Source organism: Ambystoma mexicanum, chromosome 5q (assembly GCF_040938575.1).
Source record: "Ambystoma mexicanum isolate Mex_15411 chromosome 5q, UKY_AmexF1_1, whole genome shotgun sequence".
NCBI classification, from domain to species: Eukaryota; Metazoa; Chordata; class Amphibia; order Caudata; family Ambystomatidae; genus Ambystoma; species Ambystoma mexicanum.
Genome location: NC_090933.1, coordinates 920,061,956 through 920,083,441, shown reverse-complemented (window position 1 = coordinate 920,083,441; position 21,486 = coordinate 920,061,956). Strand labels below are relative to the sequence as shown.

General features: G+C 47.8%; 1 protein-coding gene across 1 annotated transcript in view; it reads left to right on the top strand.

Moving 5' to 3' along the window:
- RGS22 (regulator of G protein signaling 22) overlaps window positions 1-21,486 on the top strand; it is a 1,706,064-nt gene that overhangs the window by 1,312,909 nt on the left and 371,669 nt on the right. Inside the window, exon 24 of the mRNA XM_069621432.1 lies at window positions 6,146-6,325. Within this exon, the coding sequence (XP_069477533.1) occupies window positions 6,146-6,325 (180 nt within the window). The remainder of the gene's footprint in view (window positions 1-6,145; window positions 6,326-21,486) is intronic.

Here is a 21,486-nt window from a genome sequence, read left to right as displayed (position 1 = left end):
ACTACTTGGGCATAAACATATGTCGTGACATTAAAGCCACCCACCCCACAAACACACTAAAATCAAAAAGGGGCTTAGAAGCACCTATACAATTATGGGAAATACTGCCCGTTGCTGTGATGGGAAGAATCTCACTGGTAAAGGTGATAGCACTCCGCCGGCTATTGTACCACTTCATTAATGTACCAAATCTCATACCAAAAACCTTCTTCAGTGTATTAAGTGCATTGCTATGCAGCTTCATATGGGGGAAAGGCCAGAGGAGAGTTGCCATGGAAATATTGAATGGAGACTACAAAGAAGGGGTGTCCGCCTCCCAAACTTTGAGCTCTATTATCTATATAGAATATAGTCCATAGGCGCCCCTCTGCGAGAACGAACACCGCCCATTGACCTGTTCTTTGGGAAGGTACCCACCCCACCTCACTGATGAGGCCCAACAAGGCTGAAACACGTGTATGGGGTTGCTGTTGGTACTCTTGTTCAGAAGGGAATTGCCATAGCATTTCGGTGCTAGGCTGGCCATGTGGGCGGGACGAAAACTGATATGTACCATCTGTGAAAGGTACAGTGAGCTAAAGTGTGGTTGCGGACTCTTGAGTGGGCACCTTCACCTTCCCAAAGAACAATTCAATGGGCCTTCTTTGTTCTCTTAGAGGGTTGCCTATGGAGTCTTTTTCGATTGTTTAAGGGACTTGGGTTCAGTCACCCTAAGTTTCCTAGGGTCATCTAGATGTGGACCCCTTGCTCACTGTGCTCAGAGAGGCACAGCTCCACCTCATTGATGAGGCCCAACAAGGCTGAAACATGTGTATGGGGTCGCTGTTGGTACTCTTGATCAGAAGGGAATTGCCATAGCATTTCAGTGCTGGACTGCCCATGTGGGCGGGACAAAGACTGATATGCAAATGGATATTTCCCATTTGTGAAAGGTACAGTGAGCTAAAGTGTGGCTGCGGACTCTTGAGTGGGTACCTTCCCAAAGAACAGGTCAATGGGCCGTGTTGGTTCTCGCAGAGGGGCGCCTATGGACTATTTTTTTTGGTATGTTTATCTACACTTGTGAAACTTCTAATAAAAATATATATTTTTTAAACTATGCAAAGTCTTGCTGGAATCCATCTCAGAACGCTCTGTTCTTAGGGTCATGTCTAAAAATGCTGTCTCGTCTCGCCTCACCTTCCAAGGACAGGGGGAAGTCCATTCTAACAAAGTTTTCCCTGTTGTCATAGCTGTCAATTGCTTCAGTCCTGACTCTCAAATCCCTGCTGGGAATGATGTCTTCTTGCATCACGTTGATTCCACACTGCAGACTCCTGATGAGAGGTCTTCAGGAATTCCTGAATGCTGGTTGAAAACAAATATCGGGTTCCTGGGAAGACCAGATTCATTTTTATGCCTCCCTTTTGTGATGCTCTCTATTGGTGGAGCCTATGTCTCCATCTCACTCAGGGAGTGCCCTTTTGCCCCCCCAGGTCATCAAATCTATGTCGATATGGATGCTTTTCTGAAGGGCTGGGGAGCTCACCGGTGGGTTTCATGCCAGAGGCCTCTAGTCAATGGATGAAAAGAAGCTTCACATCAATGGGCCTCATTATGACTATGGCGTTAGGGGTTTAACGGGGCCGGCCGAGCTGCCGGCCCCGTTAAACCCCTACCGCCTCATTATGAGGTCCGCTCGCGGGACCCGGTAAGGACGCCTGGTAAAACCAGGCGTCCTTAGCGGGTCCTGCGAGCGGCCCAGAATGCTGACAATGGGCCGTCATTAACAGGCTCCTTGTTAGCATGCTCCCCATTCCCATTGTGCCCTATGGGGTCTCGAATGGGAATGGGGATGTACCGGGTTCGGGTTCCCTGAATGGGGAAATACCGGGCCCTCCAAGGTCGGAATGGCCTGGTATATCCCCATTCAGGGAACCCGGACCCAGTACCCGGAATGGGGGTAGCTATGCCGCAAGTAGCGACGTGGCAACATCCATTCTTGTAATGAGGCCCAATGTCCTGTAGCTTTGTGTTCTGGGCCCTGAAGTCCTCAGGCCTCATCTTCTGGGCAGATTGCTTCGGTTCTTCACAGACAACACAACCACCGTGTTTTATATTTGCAAACCGGGCAGCTCACCTTTTCTATCAATGGATGCCAGGCACTGTGGTCGTGGGCTCTGACACACAAAATGTTCCCTATCACCTTTTGGCAACCAGGGATCAACAATACAGTGGCGGATTCCCTCAGCAGGGAACTCCGATACTGCCACAAGTGGGAACTTCTGCAAGACCAGGTTCTCTGCATCTTCTCCATATGGGGGTTTCCAGATGTCAATCACTTTGCGCCTGCAACAAACAAGAAGTGCAAAGCATTTGCGGGCAGATTTTATCGGACAGGGAGTCTGGGAGAAACATTTTCGTTCACATGGGAGGGAATGTTCCTCTACTCTTTTCCTCCACAACTGCTCGTTCCTCTGGTGCTCAGTGTGTTAAAACAGAATCAGTGCAGGATGATTCTAGTGGTCCCGGCCTGGCCATGGCAAATCTGGTACTCTGATCTCCTAGAACTCTCAGCAGCACCTTCCATCAAGTTGCTTCTCTACAGAGACGAAGGGCCTGTCCTGCCCCACGGTCTAGCCGTCCTCAACTTGACAGCCTGGCTCCTGCATCCCTAGAGTTTAGGAATGTACCTCTGCCTCCAGACATATGGCCCGTGTGTCATCTACACTGTCCTATTACACGAGCATGTGGAAGTGCTTTGCCATCTGGTGTGCTTATCAATATCTTAACCCTTTTGACGCACAAGCCCTGGAAGGCTTGCCGTACCTCCTGTCTTTGGCCAAGATCGGGTTTGCTGCATTCCTCCATCATGGTGCATTTGGCAGCTATTTCCTATTGCATGTGTTGCCGTCAGGTATGTCTTCTCTGTGGTGTCACAGTCGGGTCAAGGAATTTCTCAAGGGACTTTGTTGCTCTTTGCCTCCTGTTCGAGCTCCTGCTCCAGCCTGGATCCAATCCATAACTGCTTGCAACATCTACAAAGTATTATTGATCGGCACACCAGCACATGTGGCAGTTAAAAAAAAACCACATCTCTGGTGGTTCTCCCGCCACCCATAGTAAATCCATGAAAAGATTGGAGTCATATCTTTTTCCAAAGCGAAGACCTGCAAATAGTGCTCCTGAAAATGCTCCAACCTTCTTGATTCTGCTACAGACCCTGCCACCCTGTAGTTCTGCAAAACACTAAAAAGGTGGCGCTTCTATAAATACCTCCAATACACCTAAATCCATGTTTTTTTGCCCTTCCTCCAATAGTACTGTGCCACAGTCCAAGAACGTCATGCTTGCTTTCACACATTGTAAAGTGCTCTGCTGCTCTCACCCTATAGTTGTGCACTATAAATGATTAAATAAAATACTGAACAACTTTACAGAAGCTTACTATAATTACTTAATTCCTTGGGGTCAGAAAGTAAAGTTATGGCATTTGAAATTTGAAATTCAGAAGTCTTTATTACTAACTTTAGTTAAAGACATTAAAGTGAGAGTTGGAAATCAGAGTTCTCCTCTTCATTGAAACCTGGCTTCACCTCACAACTGGAGGACTCTGGAAAGGACTGCTCTTCCAGCAGGGTGCACAAAATCTTCTTTCAGGTTTGGAGTCCAAAGGATGATTCAAAGATGATTGTAAGAAGTAGTATGAGAACCCTTCTTTTAAAGGTAAAGGTCGACAGGTGATTGGACTAAAGCTAGACTGCCTTAGTGGTATAATCCCTGCATTAGAAATGTGTGGGCATTGCCCTTCTGATATCACACTAATCAGACCCAAAATGCTTTGCTCTAGAGGATGTGGAGGGGAGAGGAAGGAGAGAGAGACAGAGAGGAACAAGATGGCGGAAGTCTTCCTTCACTGTACAGAGATCTCATGTCTACACTAAACCCACCACCTTCCCTTCTCACTATGATTAAAGGCATTGAGAAATGCAGAACCCTGCAGTGTGGCTACTCTCTTTGAATGGGTGTGCTCCTTTGATGCCTGGGCCCAGGACAGCTGTCTGCTGTGCGGCTGTCTCTGAAGAAGGAAGTTATGTACCCTCACAAAGAGATCAAAGAGGTGGAATGGCCATTCAGGTTCCTGTCCTGTCACTTTGGCAGGATCAGCCTGTCTGACAGAAAACACATCATTTGCCACTGCTGAGCTGGCTCACAGGAGCTGACACATGTGTGATATCAAAATAAATGTGGCTGCTGCAATGGTCTATTGCTCCATTTAATTCAATTTCCTTGTAGATGTAACTTTCAAGGATTTAGGCTTGGTAGGGTAGGTTGGGAAACAGCCTATAGTTGATTGGGTCATCCACTCTTCCTTCAGTATTCTTGAAGAGTGTTTTAATGCAGAAGGCTTTTGGTACTATTCCAGTTTCCAGAGTTTGGTTGGTCAGTTTTTTTAAAATAGTAAGCTGGAGTTTGAAGATGTCTGGTGGGCAAGGGACTTGGGGTAATCTGGACTTATTACTTGCTTCCACAATTTCTAGGAAGGTTTCTGTGTTAATTGGTCTGAAATGGTTTAGCTCTTTTGGTGTTGTTGGGTTATCAGTATCTGGAGTTTGTTAAATGTATCTGAACTAGCTGCATTGATGGGTTGCTGGATCTTTATTTTGTTAATGAGATGGTAATAGATGTCATTGCAAAGCTTCTGGGAAGGTGAGGCAGTATAGTTTCATGAGGTAGGGTTTCATCTCAATGATTTTTAATATTTCATTTTGTGGGTTGGCTGCTGTTCTGATTGCCTTGTTTTAATTCAGTGTGTTAAGTTTCTTACACAGATGCCTTGGATAAACTAATTTGTTGTGGACATTTGACTGTCAGCCAGGTTGTAGTGTTTTCCCTAAACTTGCTCTCATTTCTGATGGGTTTTCTTGAGTGTTTGGAGTGGAGGAGTTAACCATCTTGCAGTATCTTTTTTTGAGTTGGGGGTGAACAGTTTTAGGGGTGTCATTGTGTCCATGCTTTTTCATGGATTTTTTTTGCAAACGTATCGGTCATCTTCTAGTCTAGTTGGAGCATGTTTGGTTTAGTAATCTTCATTAAGCGTCTTAGATTCTCTTGGTTAAGGTTTCCTTTTGACTATGGCAGCTAGGGTTCTGTACGTTGTGAGTTCATTGTAAAAGGGATCATGAGGTGATTACCCCAGATAAGTCCTTTTAGGCATAACATTGCATCTATCAAAGTGAGTAACACTGTTCACCATTTGTTTGAGATGAAGGTTTGCCAGGTAATCAAGTGAAACATTTTGCAAAAAAGAGGGTTAATAAATATTCGACTTAGGATATATGCATTTGAACCATATGGAAATGTTTTAACGATGGCTGCATTCCACAAGCACATTTATATATCTCTGAAATACACCACTGAATGTCAACAGTATACTCTCGTATATTTTTTCAAGAAAGAGAAAACACATTTTTCAACTCGCAAAGAGCAAAACATAATGTTTTAGTTTCTTCAATATTAAGAGCCTGGGCAGTAAGGCTATACTTGTTTTGCCACAGCATATGTTGACCCCACAACTATTATCAAATCTTGGGAAGACTAATGCTGACCTACTTACATTACTGTCTCCTATTCATTTATAAGATCTTAAATAAGTTACATCAATTTAAAAAAAGCGAAATTGAATCCAACAGTAATAATTAAAAGTAAATTATTGCAAAAGCACTGCATAAAATGCAAAACAAATTAGAAAGAAGAAATCAAATAAAATACTTGTTTAGAGGCATGAATACTTGGAATCGCATTTACTTTTACAAAATATTCCTCATTTATGACACATTGATGCATTTGAAATTAAAAATTAAAGGAAGGAAAGCATAACCAATCATGTAGTGAAAGCCAGGTGAAAAAGTAGGTCTTGCAGTGCGATAGAGTGTGAGGCTGTGAGAGTTGGGTTGAACTGAATGTTGGGCGTGAGTGAGATATTTCGGCACTCACATGAGAATGAATTGTTTTGGGTAGAATTTCATTTGCCTGATCAACTGCTTACCCTCAGTTGTCTAGGTCTGTTAAAGTAACTACTACTACTGTGGTACTACTGCTAAGTGTTAACTGATGCCAAATAGTCAAGGAATGGAAGTATGATTACTTGTTCTTCTTTTGCCAGGATTTGTGCCATTCACACTGCGACGATGCTACAATCCAGAGCAAGGTCTCTGCCATCATCAACTGCTTCATCAATTCCAATATACCACCTTCTCTGCAAATCGACATACCACCCGAGCAAGCAGAGAAGATCCTGGAGCACAGGAGAGACCTAGGGCCATATGTGTTTCAAGAGGCTCAGGTGAGAATGAAATGGGCACAAGTGTGTAGGCACAGCCACTGCAGCAGCCTCTTACATTGCAAAGGCTGGAACAGGGTTTGTTCTATTGGGTTAGTGATTGGAAGAATTCATTACTAGGCCACAAGGGAATATTAAGGAACCGGTACAAGAGTTGGGGGAGTACGACCATTTTTAGAATACCGATTTTACCCACCAGAGAAATCAGCAGTTTAGCCCAGCACGGACATTTCCTGGTGAGTGTGGTCAGGTAATTTTGATAGGCGCATGCAGCAGATTAGGTTGGTGAGCAACCACTACTCCGAGGTAGGTGATCTCGGTCTGTGACCATGTGAACCCCAGGGGGTCTGAGAGGGGGAGTGTGGCCTCAGTGAGTGGAAATAAAATAGACTTAGAGCAATTCACTTTTAGACGGATATTTGACCGAATTGGATAAACAGGGCCAAGGTTGTCTGCAGGAGCACAAATGAAAAGTAGGGCGTCATCAGCATATAGGGAAATGATGTTGGGAGGGCCAGACAATCTCAGCCCCCTGTATGCATGCATATGACGTATCCTATCGGCTAGGGGCTCTATGGCTATAACAAAAATCAAAGGAGAAAAGGGCCAGTCCTGCCCCGTGCCTCTAGCTATTTGGAAGAGGGACGAACATCTGTCCTCAGTGTGGATTCCTCTCGTAGTGCATGTAGGTGGGGGACCATGCAGGATTTATATTTCTTGTCAAATTGAACCGGGAGGCCGTTGGTTCCAGGAGCTTTACCGGAGGCCAGGGAGTCAATGGCCTTAGAGATGTCCTCAACAGTAATTGGCATATGGAGACAATCCCTAGTCTCAGCACAGAGGACGGAGAGTGGAAAGCTGGACGGAGAGTGGAAGGCTATCTAAGTATGTGTCGACTTCAGAGATAGGGATACTTTCGACATTAGAATAGAGGAATCTGTAGAATGAGCGGAATTCGGCAGGGCCAGGGTGCCATCAGGCCTGGATGCTCCCCTTTGCCGACCCTGCGGGCAAAGTGGGGGTTAAAAAGAAATGTCCTTTTTCGTTCCGCTTGGTCGCGAAATGTGTCTGATTCTACGCCGATATTGGATAAGGTATCAGGAGACTGTGATGAGGCGTATTGGTTCTCAAGGGAGGAGAGTAGAGATTCACTCTTGGAAATGTTGCCCCGGATCACTCTGAGAATCCCTGATTCCTTAGCGATTGCTATGCCCCTTATGTAGACTTTGAATGATTCCCGAAGGGTAGAATGCAGGCGGGCCGAACCCGTGTTTAGTTCAAAGTAGTTGTCTATGGCAGTCTCTAAGTCCGTCTAAAAGGTATTGTCTAAAAGGGAATGGTGTTTCAACTTCCATGATTGGGTCCTATTGTGATCAGTGCCCCAGCTGAGGGAAAGTGTCACTGGGGAATGGTCAGAAAATGTTCTGGGAAGAATTGTCATATGTGAGAAGGTTCTAATGTGTACATCCAATACGAGCCATCTGTCGATCCTTGAGTGCGAGTCATGGACCAAAGAGTAAAAGGAGTATGCTTGAGAGTCCGGATGCAGTAGCCTCCATGTGTCAGTGGCCGTCATCTGGGCCTGGATGTCAATGATGGCTTTAGCCGCTCTGGAGAGTTGTTAGCGTTTGGAGCCCAATCTATCTCAGTTTACGTCTAAAATAGTGTTAAAGTCCCCACCGCAGAGGCTTGGAACAAGGGGGAATCCGGAAAGCACGGACCCAGATGCGCGTAAAACTCAGGGTCATCTATGTTGGGCCCATAGATGTTGAGTAGCACTAGCTCTCTGTTCCGTAAGGTGCCAAAAAGTAGAACATAGTGACCTAAGGGGTCCACATGCACCACCTTGTGCTGAAACGTAATACTTTTATGTATCAGGATCACAACTCTGCGATTCTGGGTAGAATAATCAGTGTAGTATCTCTGAGACCCCCATGACCTAGCAAATCCCTCACAACCCCAGTTCTGAGCATGGGTTTCCTGTAAAAAAGAAAAAGCAATTTTACACCATGTCGTTTAATATATAACTGCAATTTACGCATCTTTACATAATCACCCAGCCCCCTAATATTCCAACTCATACTCATACAGACAAGGTTGTCGTCAGCCATCAAGGTAGGTAGCAAAAATGAATACTAAAGTGTTGAATTAGAGGCTGGGGCCCAGGTTCAGAGAAGTGGATGAGTTTCCTGCTCATGCGTGTAACCCTGAGCATGATTGCGTACTGTACTCCCTCCTTGCATGTTAAGCATTTTACAACATGACTCCCCCCCCCCCCATCCTGCCCCCACCCCCAGCCCTCTCCCAATCAGAGGGGTGAAAACCCGGAATATCTCTAACAAACCCAAAGACAACGGCATCAACGCCTGGTGGGCTGTTTGTTGGCCATGAGCGGCGATGCTTCTGAAACTGGGAACAGCTTAAACATTTTCGTGGTGTATAACTTGAAGGGCATATGAAACAGGTGGATAAAGCGGAGCTGAGCAGAAAACAGGGGAAAAAATTATTAGTTAGCCCGGAGTAGGTAGAAGACTAGAGGGCCTATTAATAACATGCTCCGGTTCACGCTAGAAATTGTCATACAATTATGGATAGGCGACGCAGCTTGATCTTAGATGCTGAGGCAGATGTAGTCATCCTGGGAAATGTTCGTCTATAAATTTGGAGGCCTCTTCCGGAATTGTAAAGAAATAAACTTGATTTGAGTGCTCAATCCTGAGCTTGGCCGGGTACGGCATTGAGTACTTGACCACCAGGTCTCGTAGCCTCTTCTTGGTAGCTAGGTTTTACGTTCCTGTTTGACTGATACAGAAACGTCAGGGTACAAGGGGATTCTGGAGGAGCCAAGGAAGAGTTCCCCTTTAGCTCTCGCCGCCCGGAGTAATGAATCCCGATCACGATAGTTCAACACTCTCACAATGATAGGGCAGGGAGGTGCACCCGGCTTTGGTTTTGCCGTCAGGGTGCGGTGGGCCCTCTCAATTGCAAAATGTGAGGAGAATTTCGGGGAATCCAGTAGCATAAGCAGGGTGCATTTAACATAGTATTCCATGGAGCCGTCAATTTTATCCTCCAGGGCCCCAGTGATGCGGAGGTTGTTGCACCTAGAGCACAATTCAAGGTCTTCATTCTTCTTACTAACATCTAGCACCTGTCTAGAAAGCGTAGTCATCTCCGCTCGGAGGGTAACAATGGCATCCTCAGCAGCCCCCACCCTCGCCTCCACCTCCGCAACCCGGCCATCAGTTTTTTCTATGTGGGCTTTGATCGATTATATGGTTCCGTTCATGTCATCAAGTTTGGAGTGAAGGACTGGGAACCCTTTCCGCATGTAGTCCATCATCCTCCGCGATTCGGTAGACTCGGGAGGCGATGAAATGGTGGGTTCATGTTCAGGGACGTGCACTTCAGATTTAGACACTGCTTTCGCAAACATGTTGATTGAGCTCTGTTTTTTGTTAGACCCTTTTGTCATGGTATCAGTGGATTCCCTAGAGGATACTTGTATAGCGCCAAGGGAATGGTAGTGACTCAGTAGGGTCAAGCAGCCCGCCCAACACAAGATTCGATGCACAGTGGGGTAGTCTGGCGCAGTCTGATGAGAAAAAACCCCCAAAAATTGGCGGGCGTCAGAGCCGCGTGTCAGAAGCTTGATCGAATTTAGTGGGCTGACCTGGAAGAGGTCGGTGAAAGAGCCCAGCAACTGTGGTTCCTAGAGTCGGGGGGATCAGCCTATAGAGTAGCAGGTAACACCCAAAGCAAGAGGAGACAGTCACATTCCCACCACTGCGGCACCCAATAACAGGGTGGACGGGGTCTGCCTCCTGTCTCCCTCCTCCTCACCAGAATAAACCAAGGCGCCCTAAATCTGTTTGCAATGATAACTGTGGCTTATAGAATCAATGGGATCACATCAAGTGGACTGCGGCCTCCCACGTAAATCATGACAGAAGAAAGTGCCCGAAGTAATTGGAGTGTATGGAGGCTTGAGGGCGACAGGTCAGGGCAATCCGCAGTAGGTGGCGGTGCAGCTCTATAGGAGTATCCTGAATATTGCGGGGCACCCGCAGTACAGTGCAGCCTACCCAGTGCTCCCTCAGCGAACAGGGCCTCTGCAGCATCTTGTGTGTCCCTAAGAGGGCCCACCATGCGGCAGACGGGCAAAAGGAAAGTGTGCCAATCAGCCACAGCGCATCGGACTGTTGGGATCTGTACCTGCTGTCGTGGTTCTTGGCAACAGCTCCCGGACGCGGTCTGCAGCTCCCACAGGCGTCACAGAGTCTCGCTCGTGACAGAAAATGGTGGGCGAAGCAGAACAGAACCACGCCCTGCAGCTCCCCCGTCCGCTGCCTGGTTCCGCGGAGCTGTATTGCACCAAGAAAGTCACCCAAGTGATGCCGGCAGAATGGGGATAGCGCCACCAAGTTGTCCGCTGGTGCCGGTTTCCAGCCTCGATGTGGTGTACCGCTGGTGTCACAGCAGTTACGCCGGCAGGTGCCTGAAGGCAATGATCGCCGTATCTTCACCTGGATGTCGCTGTACAATGGCAGGGCAGCAGACCCGTCACGCTGAGCATCGCCGGCAAGGGCAGAGTGGGGGAGGTGCGTGGCTCAGCACAGCAGCTGCACCTCCCCCATGGGCCTGTGGATCCTCGCCACTCCAGTTCCCGACAGTCCGGTCCCAGTGGAGGCGCAGTGCGGGTCACAGCCAGGAGGCTAGGCGGCACTCTTAGAGCGGCTCTATCTCCGCAGTAGATCTTTCACAGAAGCCACTAGTCGACTGGTGGTGCAGGGGGGTTATAGGTAGCACCACTTCTGCAAATATTGCCGATTAGGAGTTTCCCCAGTATGGAGCTCACTCTCAGGCGGCCATACTGTTCAAGCGCAACAGCGTCACCAACACAAGGTCTTTTCAAGTCAGACTCGCACTCCTGCTCAGCGGTGCAGCAAACATGTGTCTGCAATGCAGCTCCCACAGTCCTGTGCCAGATCCTGGAGCCTGGCAAATATGTTAAGGAAAACAAACGTTGACCTATATTAAACATTTTAAAAATAAAAACCTTCTCTACTATTTGCAACCACCCTACTTTTTTCCATGCACACCCTCACACGTGTCCCACCACCAAAAGACAAAATGTTCTTGGTCAAAGAAGTGTCCTGCTCAATCTGAACTAGGTGGTGACAATTAGTATCACTGGTGCCACTGATGGTGCCCTTGCAGTCCCAAGCGAGAAGTAATAACAAGGGTCAACAGTCCAAATGCAATATGCATGAAAGAATGCAACAAATCAGCACCAGTGAGAGCCCAAAGATCTTTCAAATGAAGAAGATAGTTAACAATTACTAAATAACTGCTGTACAGATATAAAAGAAGGACATTCCAGGGGGGCGTGGCTAGGAAGCACGCCATGCGGTCGTGTTTCCCGTGAGCTCTGCTCTGTAACGCCCGAGTCATGTCATTTCAACTGTTTAATTAGAGAGTTTTCGCCCGATTCTGACTCCGGAGGGAAGAAGAAGAGAAGCTGATGCCTTTGATGGGGTGTAGATCTACATACTCCCTCATATGAACATAATTCGGGGCGCCGAAAGTTGCCAGAGAACTGACCTGGACCAACAACAAAATGGCGGCGTGCGCCTAAATCACCCCTGGTAAGAGGAAGGAACGAGCCGCGCCGAGGATGCGACCCGTTGATCCCCATCGACGCCCTGGAAGAACCAACACTGAAGCCTGGGTCCTGAGCTGAAACGGCTCAAAGGAGCGAAACCCAGGGCGCAGTGGTGGAGGAGCAACGAGCGATCAGCGGGGTGAGCGGAACGGAAGCCAGCAGACCCTCAGTCTCGCTGAAAGATCCCCAAAGACATAGCGTAACCCGCTGCCCCTGTTGTCCTCGGCAGCGGAGGTCGAAATAACAGCGCTAGCATCCTGGAGCTACGCTTGTGCGGCAGCCGGAGCCCCGGAGGAGAGCCCCGCAGTGAATGGGAGATGTCCGTCCTGGATCTCAGTGCCCAGGAATAGCGTGGTGCTGGCCCCTGGAGCTCCGCTCAGGGTGACACGAGCAGCAGTACAGGGCCCCCGACTGTAGCCGTGGCCGGAACCCGGGAAATCCCCTAAAGGAAACCGAACGCGGAGGTGGTCCACGTGGGGAGAAAACACCCTGAATGCAAGACGCTGAAGGCGAGGCCGAACATCCAACGGACATATACATATACAGGCCCGGTGAGTGTCTCAATTTGGTGCGGGAGTGGTGTGTTATAGGCGCCAGATCACTATAAGAGGTCCTTGGACTGGGATTGGGATCACACCAGCCCTCCATACATTCAACCCACCGAAACTCCCCCATACTTCACTGGGCATAAGCACACCTCTTACCTTGAAAACTCCCGGCAGCCGGCATATCGAGTGAGCGATACCTGCAATATCACCAAGGGATGCACAAAACAGAGGCGAGAAAGAAAGCACGCGGCATTCAGTCTTATCTGACAACACAACCGGGGAATCCACCCTCCACCCACATTGTCACTGAAATCCTCCCGGCTTCGACCGCTAAACCGACCTCCGAGATGGCAATGTCCAGGGATGAACTAGAGGGCATGTTGAAGTCCTTTAAACACGACATCACTCAGGAGATGAAAAGGGAAACTAAGACCTCCAAGGACTCCCTGGCTCAGTCACTGGCAGACCTTACGTCCCATTTGGGGGGTTTGGAGTCCAGAGTCAACGACCTTGAAAATGTAACCTGCGTGCAATCCCATGATAACGAAGCCCTGACGGGAAGAGTAAACACCATTGAGGAGCACCTTGAGGACATCTGGGCGAAACAGGCCGATCTAGAAAACAGATCGAGACGGAAACAATGTGCGCCTTCGGGGGATTCCCCGGCAGATAGATGATCGAGAATTATAATATGTAGAAACTATGTTTAGAACTATGTTTAGAACCCTCTTGGCACTTCACCCGAATGAAGAGATAAAATTAGATAGAACCCACTGGGTGTACTCATCAGCTCAAATGAGGGAGAAATCTACTCCCAGATGTGCTCACCCGCGTGCACTTCTACCGTCAGAAAGAAGACATGATGGCGGCAGTCAGGGATGCAGACTCCATAACCTTCCGGGGCGCGAAGATTCAATACTTTCAGAACTTGGCACCCTATACTTTGGCGTGCAGACGTCGCCTACAGAGGGTAACATCCTGGTTGAGAGCCCGAAAGATTTGCTACCTTGGGGGTTCCCCTGCAAGCTGATGTTTGAATTCCACAATCAACATCACATAATCTCCACAGAGGAAGAATCTAAAAGCTTGATGGCTGACTCACCTGGGGAATCTGACTCCGGTCCCTAGCCCCAGGAGACTAAAGGCTCTACCCTACTCCAGCCACCTAAAACGGGACGGGGAGATCCCGGCGACGACCACAAACCACGGGAAACCCACCTCGAGATCCCAGTCCCAAGAAAACGGCTGAGGTGCCGGGAGAAAACTCCACCCCAACATCAACAGAAGGAGAACGTTGGGCGGCGACCTGAGCGGTCTGAGCGTGAGAAGTACATTCTTTATTGAGAGTGGATGGTCCCCTACTTGGAACCCCGGTTGACTTCTCCGGGGACGCCTTGGTTGGAACCCTGCCCGGGGGCCAGAGTGTAACCATCACACCACATGGGAAATCCATGGGAGTCTAGGATAACCCCCGCCGTTCTTCACCTCTTGTTGAGTTAGAGTTGAGTGTCAGAAAATTCTGTTATTAATAATTGACTTGGGCGCCGGAATGGATGGCGCCCGCTAGACTTTGAATCTGGTTAAACTATTGAAAGGATTGAAAAATGTGCAATTTTGGTTGATAGTAGTAGATTTAATCGGCTTTTTCTGTTTTTGTCCTACTTATTGTTTTACATTTCATGTTTTTGACCCTACCGGGGAACCTCGGAAGGGATTTTGTGGTCTGATTCACCACAATCCTTTTTCACCCGGGATCCAAATGATTGACCTAAGGAAGTTTCCTACGGTTTTGAGGCGAGAACCCGAACAACCACAATATGGCAGCCCTTAACTACAAATTTATATCACTTAATGTGCAAGGCTTGAATTCCCCGCTGAAACGTAAATCTCTCCTCCACAGACTGAAATCCCTAGATGCATCCTTCTTGTTCCTCCAAGAGACTCACTTAAAACCGGAGGACGAATTCCGCTTAAATGATAAGTTATACCCCACTAAATTCTTTGCCTCTAGTGGGCTGAAAAAACGAGGGGTTGCCTTCTTGGTCCACAAGGGGATCGCATTCAGGACCTTGGGAACGGTCTGAGATGAAGAGGGAAGGTTTCTGTTGGTGAATGCCACTTTAGATTGCCGAAGGGTAACACTGGTCTCTATTTATGCTCCAAACACTAACCAAGACCGATTCTTTATGATGCGCACCAAGCAATTCTTATATACGAAGGGGAATAAGGCTAATAAACTTTTGGCAGCCAAATTGGGTAAACAAACTAAACAAAACAGAATAGATTCTCTGCGGGACACATCAGGCAAAAGCACCTACTCTGATGAGGGTAAATGCCGTATTATAGAGGAATTCTTCAGGGAACATGCAACCCCACATAAAGGGGACCCACAGTCTGCCAAAGAGTTCATAACTAAGGCGGATCTCCCCCGGCTGCCACAGGCACTATTAGAATCCTTAGAAGCCCCAATATCCGCAGAAGAAGTCGAATGCGCTATCAAAGCCCTCCCTGTGGGCAAGGCTCCGGGCCCAGACGGATTCACAAACAAATTCTACAAAACCTTTGCCAAGGAACTCATACCGCGCCTCACGAGATTATTTAACGTGGTATGGGATTCCGGGGCGGTCACTCCGTCCATGGCAGAATCAAACACTACCTTAATCTTAAAACCGGGGAAAGATCCGGAGGACTGCGCATCCAACCGGCCCATAGCCTTGCTTAACATGGATGCCAAGCTGTTCAGTAAAATTATAGCGCAGCGACTTGGGGAAGTGCTGCCCACAATAATAGATAGGGACCAGACGGGTTTTATCCAGGGCTGGGCAGCCTATGATAACATCAGGAGAGCAATTGACTTAATATCTCTGGCCCCCACCCTTTCAGGCCCCTTTTCATTGCTCTCCCTAGATGCACATCGGGCCTTTGATAGCATGTCGTGGGACTATCTGCAACTGGTCTTGGAAGGTTTTGGCTTGCGGCCCACAATTCTCTAAATTGGTGCTGTCCAATTTTCCAATTGCCTCCACTAGAGTACGGGTCAATGCACATTGGACACCACAGATACCCCTCGGCAGGGGAACCAGGCAAGGGTGCCCCTTCGCCACTGGTCTTTGCCTTGGCAATGGAACCATTGGCCCAACACATCCGCCTCCACCCCGAAATCCGCGTGTTCGAAGTAAAAGACCAGAGTCATAAAGTAGCACTCTATGCAGATGATGTGCTTTGTTTCCTAAAGGAGGCTCAAACCTTGGTCCCCCGATTTATGAGTCTTCTTGACTGTTTTACGCAGATCTCGGGATTCACAATAAACAAGGCCAAATCAAAGGGCCTGAACTTGTCTGAATCCTCACAGGTCCTAAACGCCCTACAGAACACTTTCGCTCTTAGTTGGGGAAACTCCAAAATCGCTTACCTGGGCGTACACCTAACTCCGACATACTCTGGCCGGGGGAAAGTCAACATCCCTTAACTGATAAAAGACACAAAGGAATCCCTGCAAAAATGGACCCTTCAAGAAATATCATGGTTAGGGCGCATAAACGCTTTTAAAATGACCCTACTGCCCCGGCTTCTGTACACATTCCAAGCCCTTCCGGTCCACATTTTACAACGGGATCTACATGCTTTACAGAAGGAAATATGCTGCTTTATTTGGCAGCGTAAAACGCCCAGAATTCAGCGCAAAATCCTCACGAGAGGCAGGCAGCTGGGAGGATTGGGCGTCCCCTCTATCTTGAGATACTATAGGGCATCCCAAATTGCCCCCATTCTGGGCTGGGCTATCCAATCCGACCCCCCCAAATGGCAGGGTATTGAACAACTGTTCGCAGACGCTCCCCTTTCCCATCTCCCTTTTATACCGCGTGAAGTTCGGGCCTCCCGAAGACCTCTTCTCCCAATTACAGGAACTACACTCCACTGCTGGGACAGACATTACAAGTTAAGAGGGATCACCCCGGGATTAGGCCCTCTGACCCGAATCACCCAGAACCCAGCCTTCACCCCAGGACTCCAACCTAAATCATACTGCAATTGGTCCAAAACCGAAACCTTGAGATTGCAAGAGCTCTACGCCGATAACAGCCCCTTGACCTTCATCCAGTGTAAAGAAAAATTCAACCTCGCAGAGACGGAGAGATTCAAATACATCCAGCTTAGACACTGGGCTACTAATCCGGTCGTAATGAAGGCTGCCATTAGGACCCCGACAGGCATAGAACTAACGGTATCAGAAGGACAACGATCGCATAGAGTGGCGACAACATATCGCCTTCTGAAAAATGTACCAGAGGGAGAGAAACTCCCCTACATGACAGGATGGGAAAGAGAACTGGGGAAAGAGATCACCTCAGAATCTTGGCAGAGAATCTGGGACAGGTCACATAAGGCCTCTAGATGCACTACGGTCAGGCAATACGCACTTAAGATATGTTATCGGTGGTATTTTTCGCCACAGAGATTGCATGCAATGAATGTAGAATACCCTGAGGTGTGTTGGCATGGCGCGGAGCGAAGGGGGATTTGGGGCACCTATGGTGGCATTGCCCGACCATTCAATCATTTTGGCTGGAGGTCAGGTCCAAGGACATTTGTGGAACCACCCTTCCGATGGACCCACTAGTGCTGTTATTGGGAGACACCCCGGATGACGGGACCTATCCTCAGTCTGGTCCCAGAGTGAACCTAATTACACAACTACTGATGGCAGCTCGCATCACACGAGCTTGATTTTGGAAAGAGCGGGAGATCCCTCAGATCGCGTACTGGTGGGTCAAGGTATGGGAACTTCTCGGAGTAGAGAAATTGACGGCTGCTATAGAAAACCAGTCAGCTTAATTCCAAAACATTTGGGGCCCTTTACTGGACCACGTGGCAGAGAAAGAACACATGTTCTTCCAGCCTAGACTGGTCAAATATCTGCTCCAACCCTGATAAGTCTTCGAAACATGGAAACGCCCGCTCACATGAACCCAAAACCGAGAGACACGGCAGGGTCACGGAGGGTAAAGCCGCAAATTTAGGATAAATATGGTGATAGGAATATATATTTGTTTTTTGTTTTTTTTGTTTTTGTTTTCTCTTCTTTTCTCCTCCCCCTCTTTCTTACACTTTTCTTTTGCCAGGAACGCTACAAAACATAAAGCAATACTACACCCCCAAGGGTGGCTACAAAACGGATTCACAAGAGAAATGACAAAGCCGTTAAAATGAAATGTTGATGCATTGTTTACAAGTTGATCAGAGTTGTAAGATTAATGACAAAGGTTGAACTTATGAACTGTTGAAGTTGATTATCTGATTAGGCATGAGAGTAAATATTTGTTGCATAATAAGAAAGCCTCAGAGCATAATGCTCTATCTTCAGATCCCTGAGAGCTGCGAGGGCAATGGACTTTCTCGAGAAAAGATTAAGATCCCAGTTGGATTTACTCTTGAACTTTAGAAGCGAACACTTCTGGGACTAATTGACATTGCACATTGCTATTGATTTGTCATTCTTATATGAACACAATGTTTATCAATGTTTTCAATAAAAAAAGATTTTGACAAAAAAAAAAAAAGGACATTCCCTGCACCTCTGCTTAAGGTGCTGTAACCTTCCCACCCACCTTAATAGAAAGGTTTGGCCCTTCATCATGGGAGTGTCCATTACAAACCTATTTCAGAAACGGGGCTATAGGCCATGCTGACTTAAATCCTTTATTTTAATTGGTCTAGAGTGGAACCCTCTACAGTCTTTTACAAAGTTATCCAGCAGCAGGCTGAGGAAAAGGACAAGTTAAGCCACCTATCCACGGACATAATTCGGTTGGTCAACAGTCTGGCGTCTGTAGCAGGCGAATTGACCCTTTTACAACTGATGAAGAAGCCGCCTTCTCACTGTGCCCCTGGTATACTCCGGCACTATGGACATTATGCCTGGAGGTACGGCATTCTGAAAGGCAATAGAGGAAAGGATATGAGGCTCATCTTCGTCAAAAGTATAAAGAGCAGCACATCATCTACCATGAGGCTTTAAAAACAGCTAAGTCTATTTATTGTGAGGATTCAAGCCAAGCAGGAGTGAACGTCCCCAAAAAATTAAATGAGATCATTAACAAATTGACTAAACCGGATAGTAATACACAGATAGCCAGTTGAAGTTGGAAGTTGAGGTGGAAGCAGTTATTGGCAGGACGTTCTGTGCTCAGTAGGCTGTTTTCCCTGTCTATCCAATGCATGCTGAACTGTAGGAGGAGCCAATAAATACTACACGAACTTGCGGAGCGAAGCAGTGTTGGAAGCTGAGGTGGAAGCATTTATTGGCAGTTAACATTGTTAGCGGTATTAGCTCGGACTAGCCGGTAAGTCTTCATTTGAAACTCTAGCTCCAACTCCTGCTCCTTGTCTTGACTTTGAATGCTCGCAATGCATACTCGGGCCCCTGTTGCCTGGAGACTTGAGCATATTTATCTACCGTGTACCTGGGGACTGCGGGGCGCTGCCGTTGGGCATCTCCCTTTGACCTAGGACCGGCTTGTCTCTGAGTATTTCTTTTTTCAAAATTTTCGCTACTCCTCTCCAGGCTCATTAATATGCTGGGCTATTGGAGCTAGCCCCACTCAATAGAATGCAGTCAGGGCTATGCAGCCACGCTGGACTGGATTCTTTAGCTCTGCATGACCAACCGGTAGGAAGTAGGATTACTACTCCAATTCAAGAACCGACAGGGGGTCTGGATTTGTGGAATTCTACTATTGATGGTCCTCCTCAAGTGGTGACTTCTCTGTGCAAATTCTCACCAGCTCCTTCCCCTGAAGTGATGGTGTGGCAGGGGGAGGATCAATCCAGCGGCCCAGTTCGGACAGTTCCCCAACTGACACTAAACATGGATGACCAGTTTAATCCTGGCCCCCCTCCATCCACTCTAACGGCACAAGCCGTTATTCACTACCCTATTAAGCGGTTGTTGGTTAGCTCGGCTTTGCATATTCCTGAGGATCAGCACAAGACTCCCAAACTCACTCTGAGGTCTAGACCGATCTCTGAACAACGAGTCATGGATCACTATTTTGTCAAGACTGCTTCTACCAGTACTGAACTTAAATCACTCACAGTTATGAAAGGCAAAGCGATGTTAGATCACTCGGTTATGAACTCGCACTCCAATTTCTGTGGACTTAAGGATCTTACGGACAACAGTATAATTGAACTTGCCGACCAGGCGGAAGAACAAGAGGCAAACTACGATCCACCAAAGTGCAATCAAGCTTGGATTCACAGATGGCCCTCACTAATCTGCTTGATATATCCACCCTTGAACATGATCCTGAGTGCCATACCCAATCCTTACCTTCAGAGATCTTTGTTGCCCAGAGTGACTCACCGGCCTTATACCATACTTTGAGGGAGATTGATGAGCGTATTCGCATGACTCACCCCACTGTGTCTGCACTAAATATGGTCCTGACCTCATTTGTCTCTCTCTATGACAATATTTGGGCAGAGTTACAATCTACTAACGCAGTGCTGGCAGATGTAACTATCAAACTTGAGGAGATTGGAACCGCAACACGGTTTGGGAAAGGTGGCTTGTGCCTAAAAGAGGCAGGGGCCATAATGTGGGGGGCTGCCTTCCCTCCCCATTCGGGCCGGATACATTGTGGAAATAATTGAAATCTCCGATAATGTATCTGTGAAGGATCCCTCTAGTGATCCCGCCTCTAATTTGAGGTCAAGCCCGAGTTTAACCTCAGTGATTATCACTCCACTTGGCTTTGGGGGTTTTCCCCCGGTTGTTGACCTTACTAATGAGTCATCTCTGACTGTGGGAGGGACCATGGAGGTGGTGGGTGAAGTGGTGGCTGCAATAGCCTCCATGGTTCCCCCACTATTTCCCAAATTTTTTTTTATAAATCTTTTTTTATTGGTTTATTAAACAGAGAACAAAAGAAAAAAGGAGAAGGTAGCACATTCAACGTGAGTACACAAAAGACATTAGGAGACCCATCATCAAGGTCGCAGTAGATAGCAGTGCATAACATAACTCTTGACAGTTGTGTAGTACGGCGGGGAGGTCGGGTGGGGGTCGAGAATCCGCACCACCCGCCCGGCAGCTGAGCAGGGCGTCGCCGCGGTCCCTTGTTTTGGCCTTAACATTTTATAGTTCCCATTTTCCCCATATTTTCTGAAACTTACGGGGGGAACCCCTCGCATTATAAATTTGCCTCTCCAGGGAGGCGCATCTGTCCATTTCATTGGACCATCTGTCAATGGTTATCCTGTCCCCCGAGCCCCATGTGGCTGCCGTGAGTCTCTTTCCCGCACCAAGTGCTACTCCTAGAAATATTCTTTCGTGTTTATTAAGGTCAGTTTCGCCTCCTATACCCAGCAGGATAAGTTTAGGGTCTCTCGGGATTGTGGTACCAAGTATTCTGGAGAGGCGGAGTAAACACGCAGTCCAAAACTCCTGCAGCACCCCGCATTCCCACAACGCCCTTTTGCATCGGCTGCATTCTGCGTTGCCATCCCCTCCCCAAGTGGCCATTTGCGTTCTGGAGTAGTAGGACCTGTGTAGGATTCGGAGCTGAATCAGCCGGAGTTTAGCATCGGTCCCAATTTCCCGCGGGGACATCAGGGCTTCCACCCACTCTTCCTCCTCCAGTTGCCCTAGGTCCTGTTCCCATTTATCCCTGAGGTTGACGAGCACCCCGGATCCAAAGGAGTTAATTGCCTGATAGAGGGTGGAGGTTACCTTGTGAGGGATACTTTGTGGGAGTATGTTTGTTTCCAAGGGAGAGCAGGTGGGTATATCGGCCAGGTTCGGGAATTGGGTATTAATGGCGTGCGTAAGTTGGAGGTATATAAAGCGGTCCATGGGTGACAGCCCGAGCCTCGTCAGTAGGGTTTCAAAGTCTATCAGTCGCCCCTCCTGGACAATGTCCGCCAGTGTGGATATCCCTTTCCTCTCC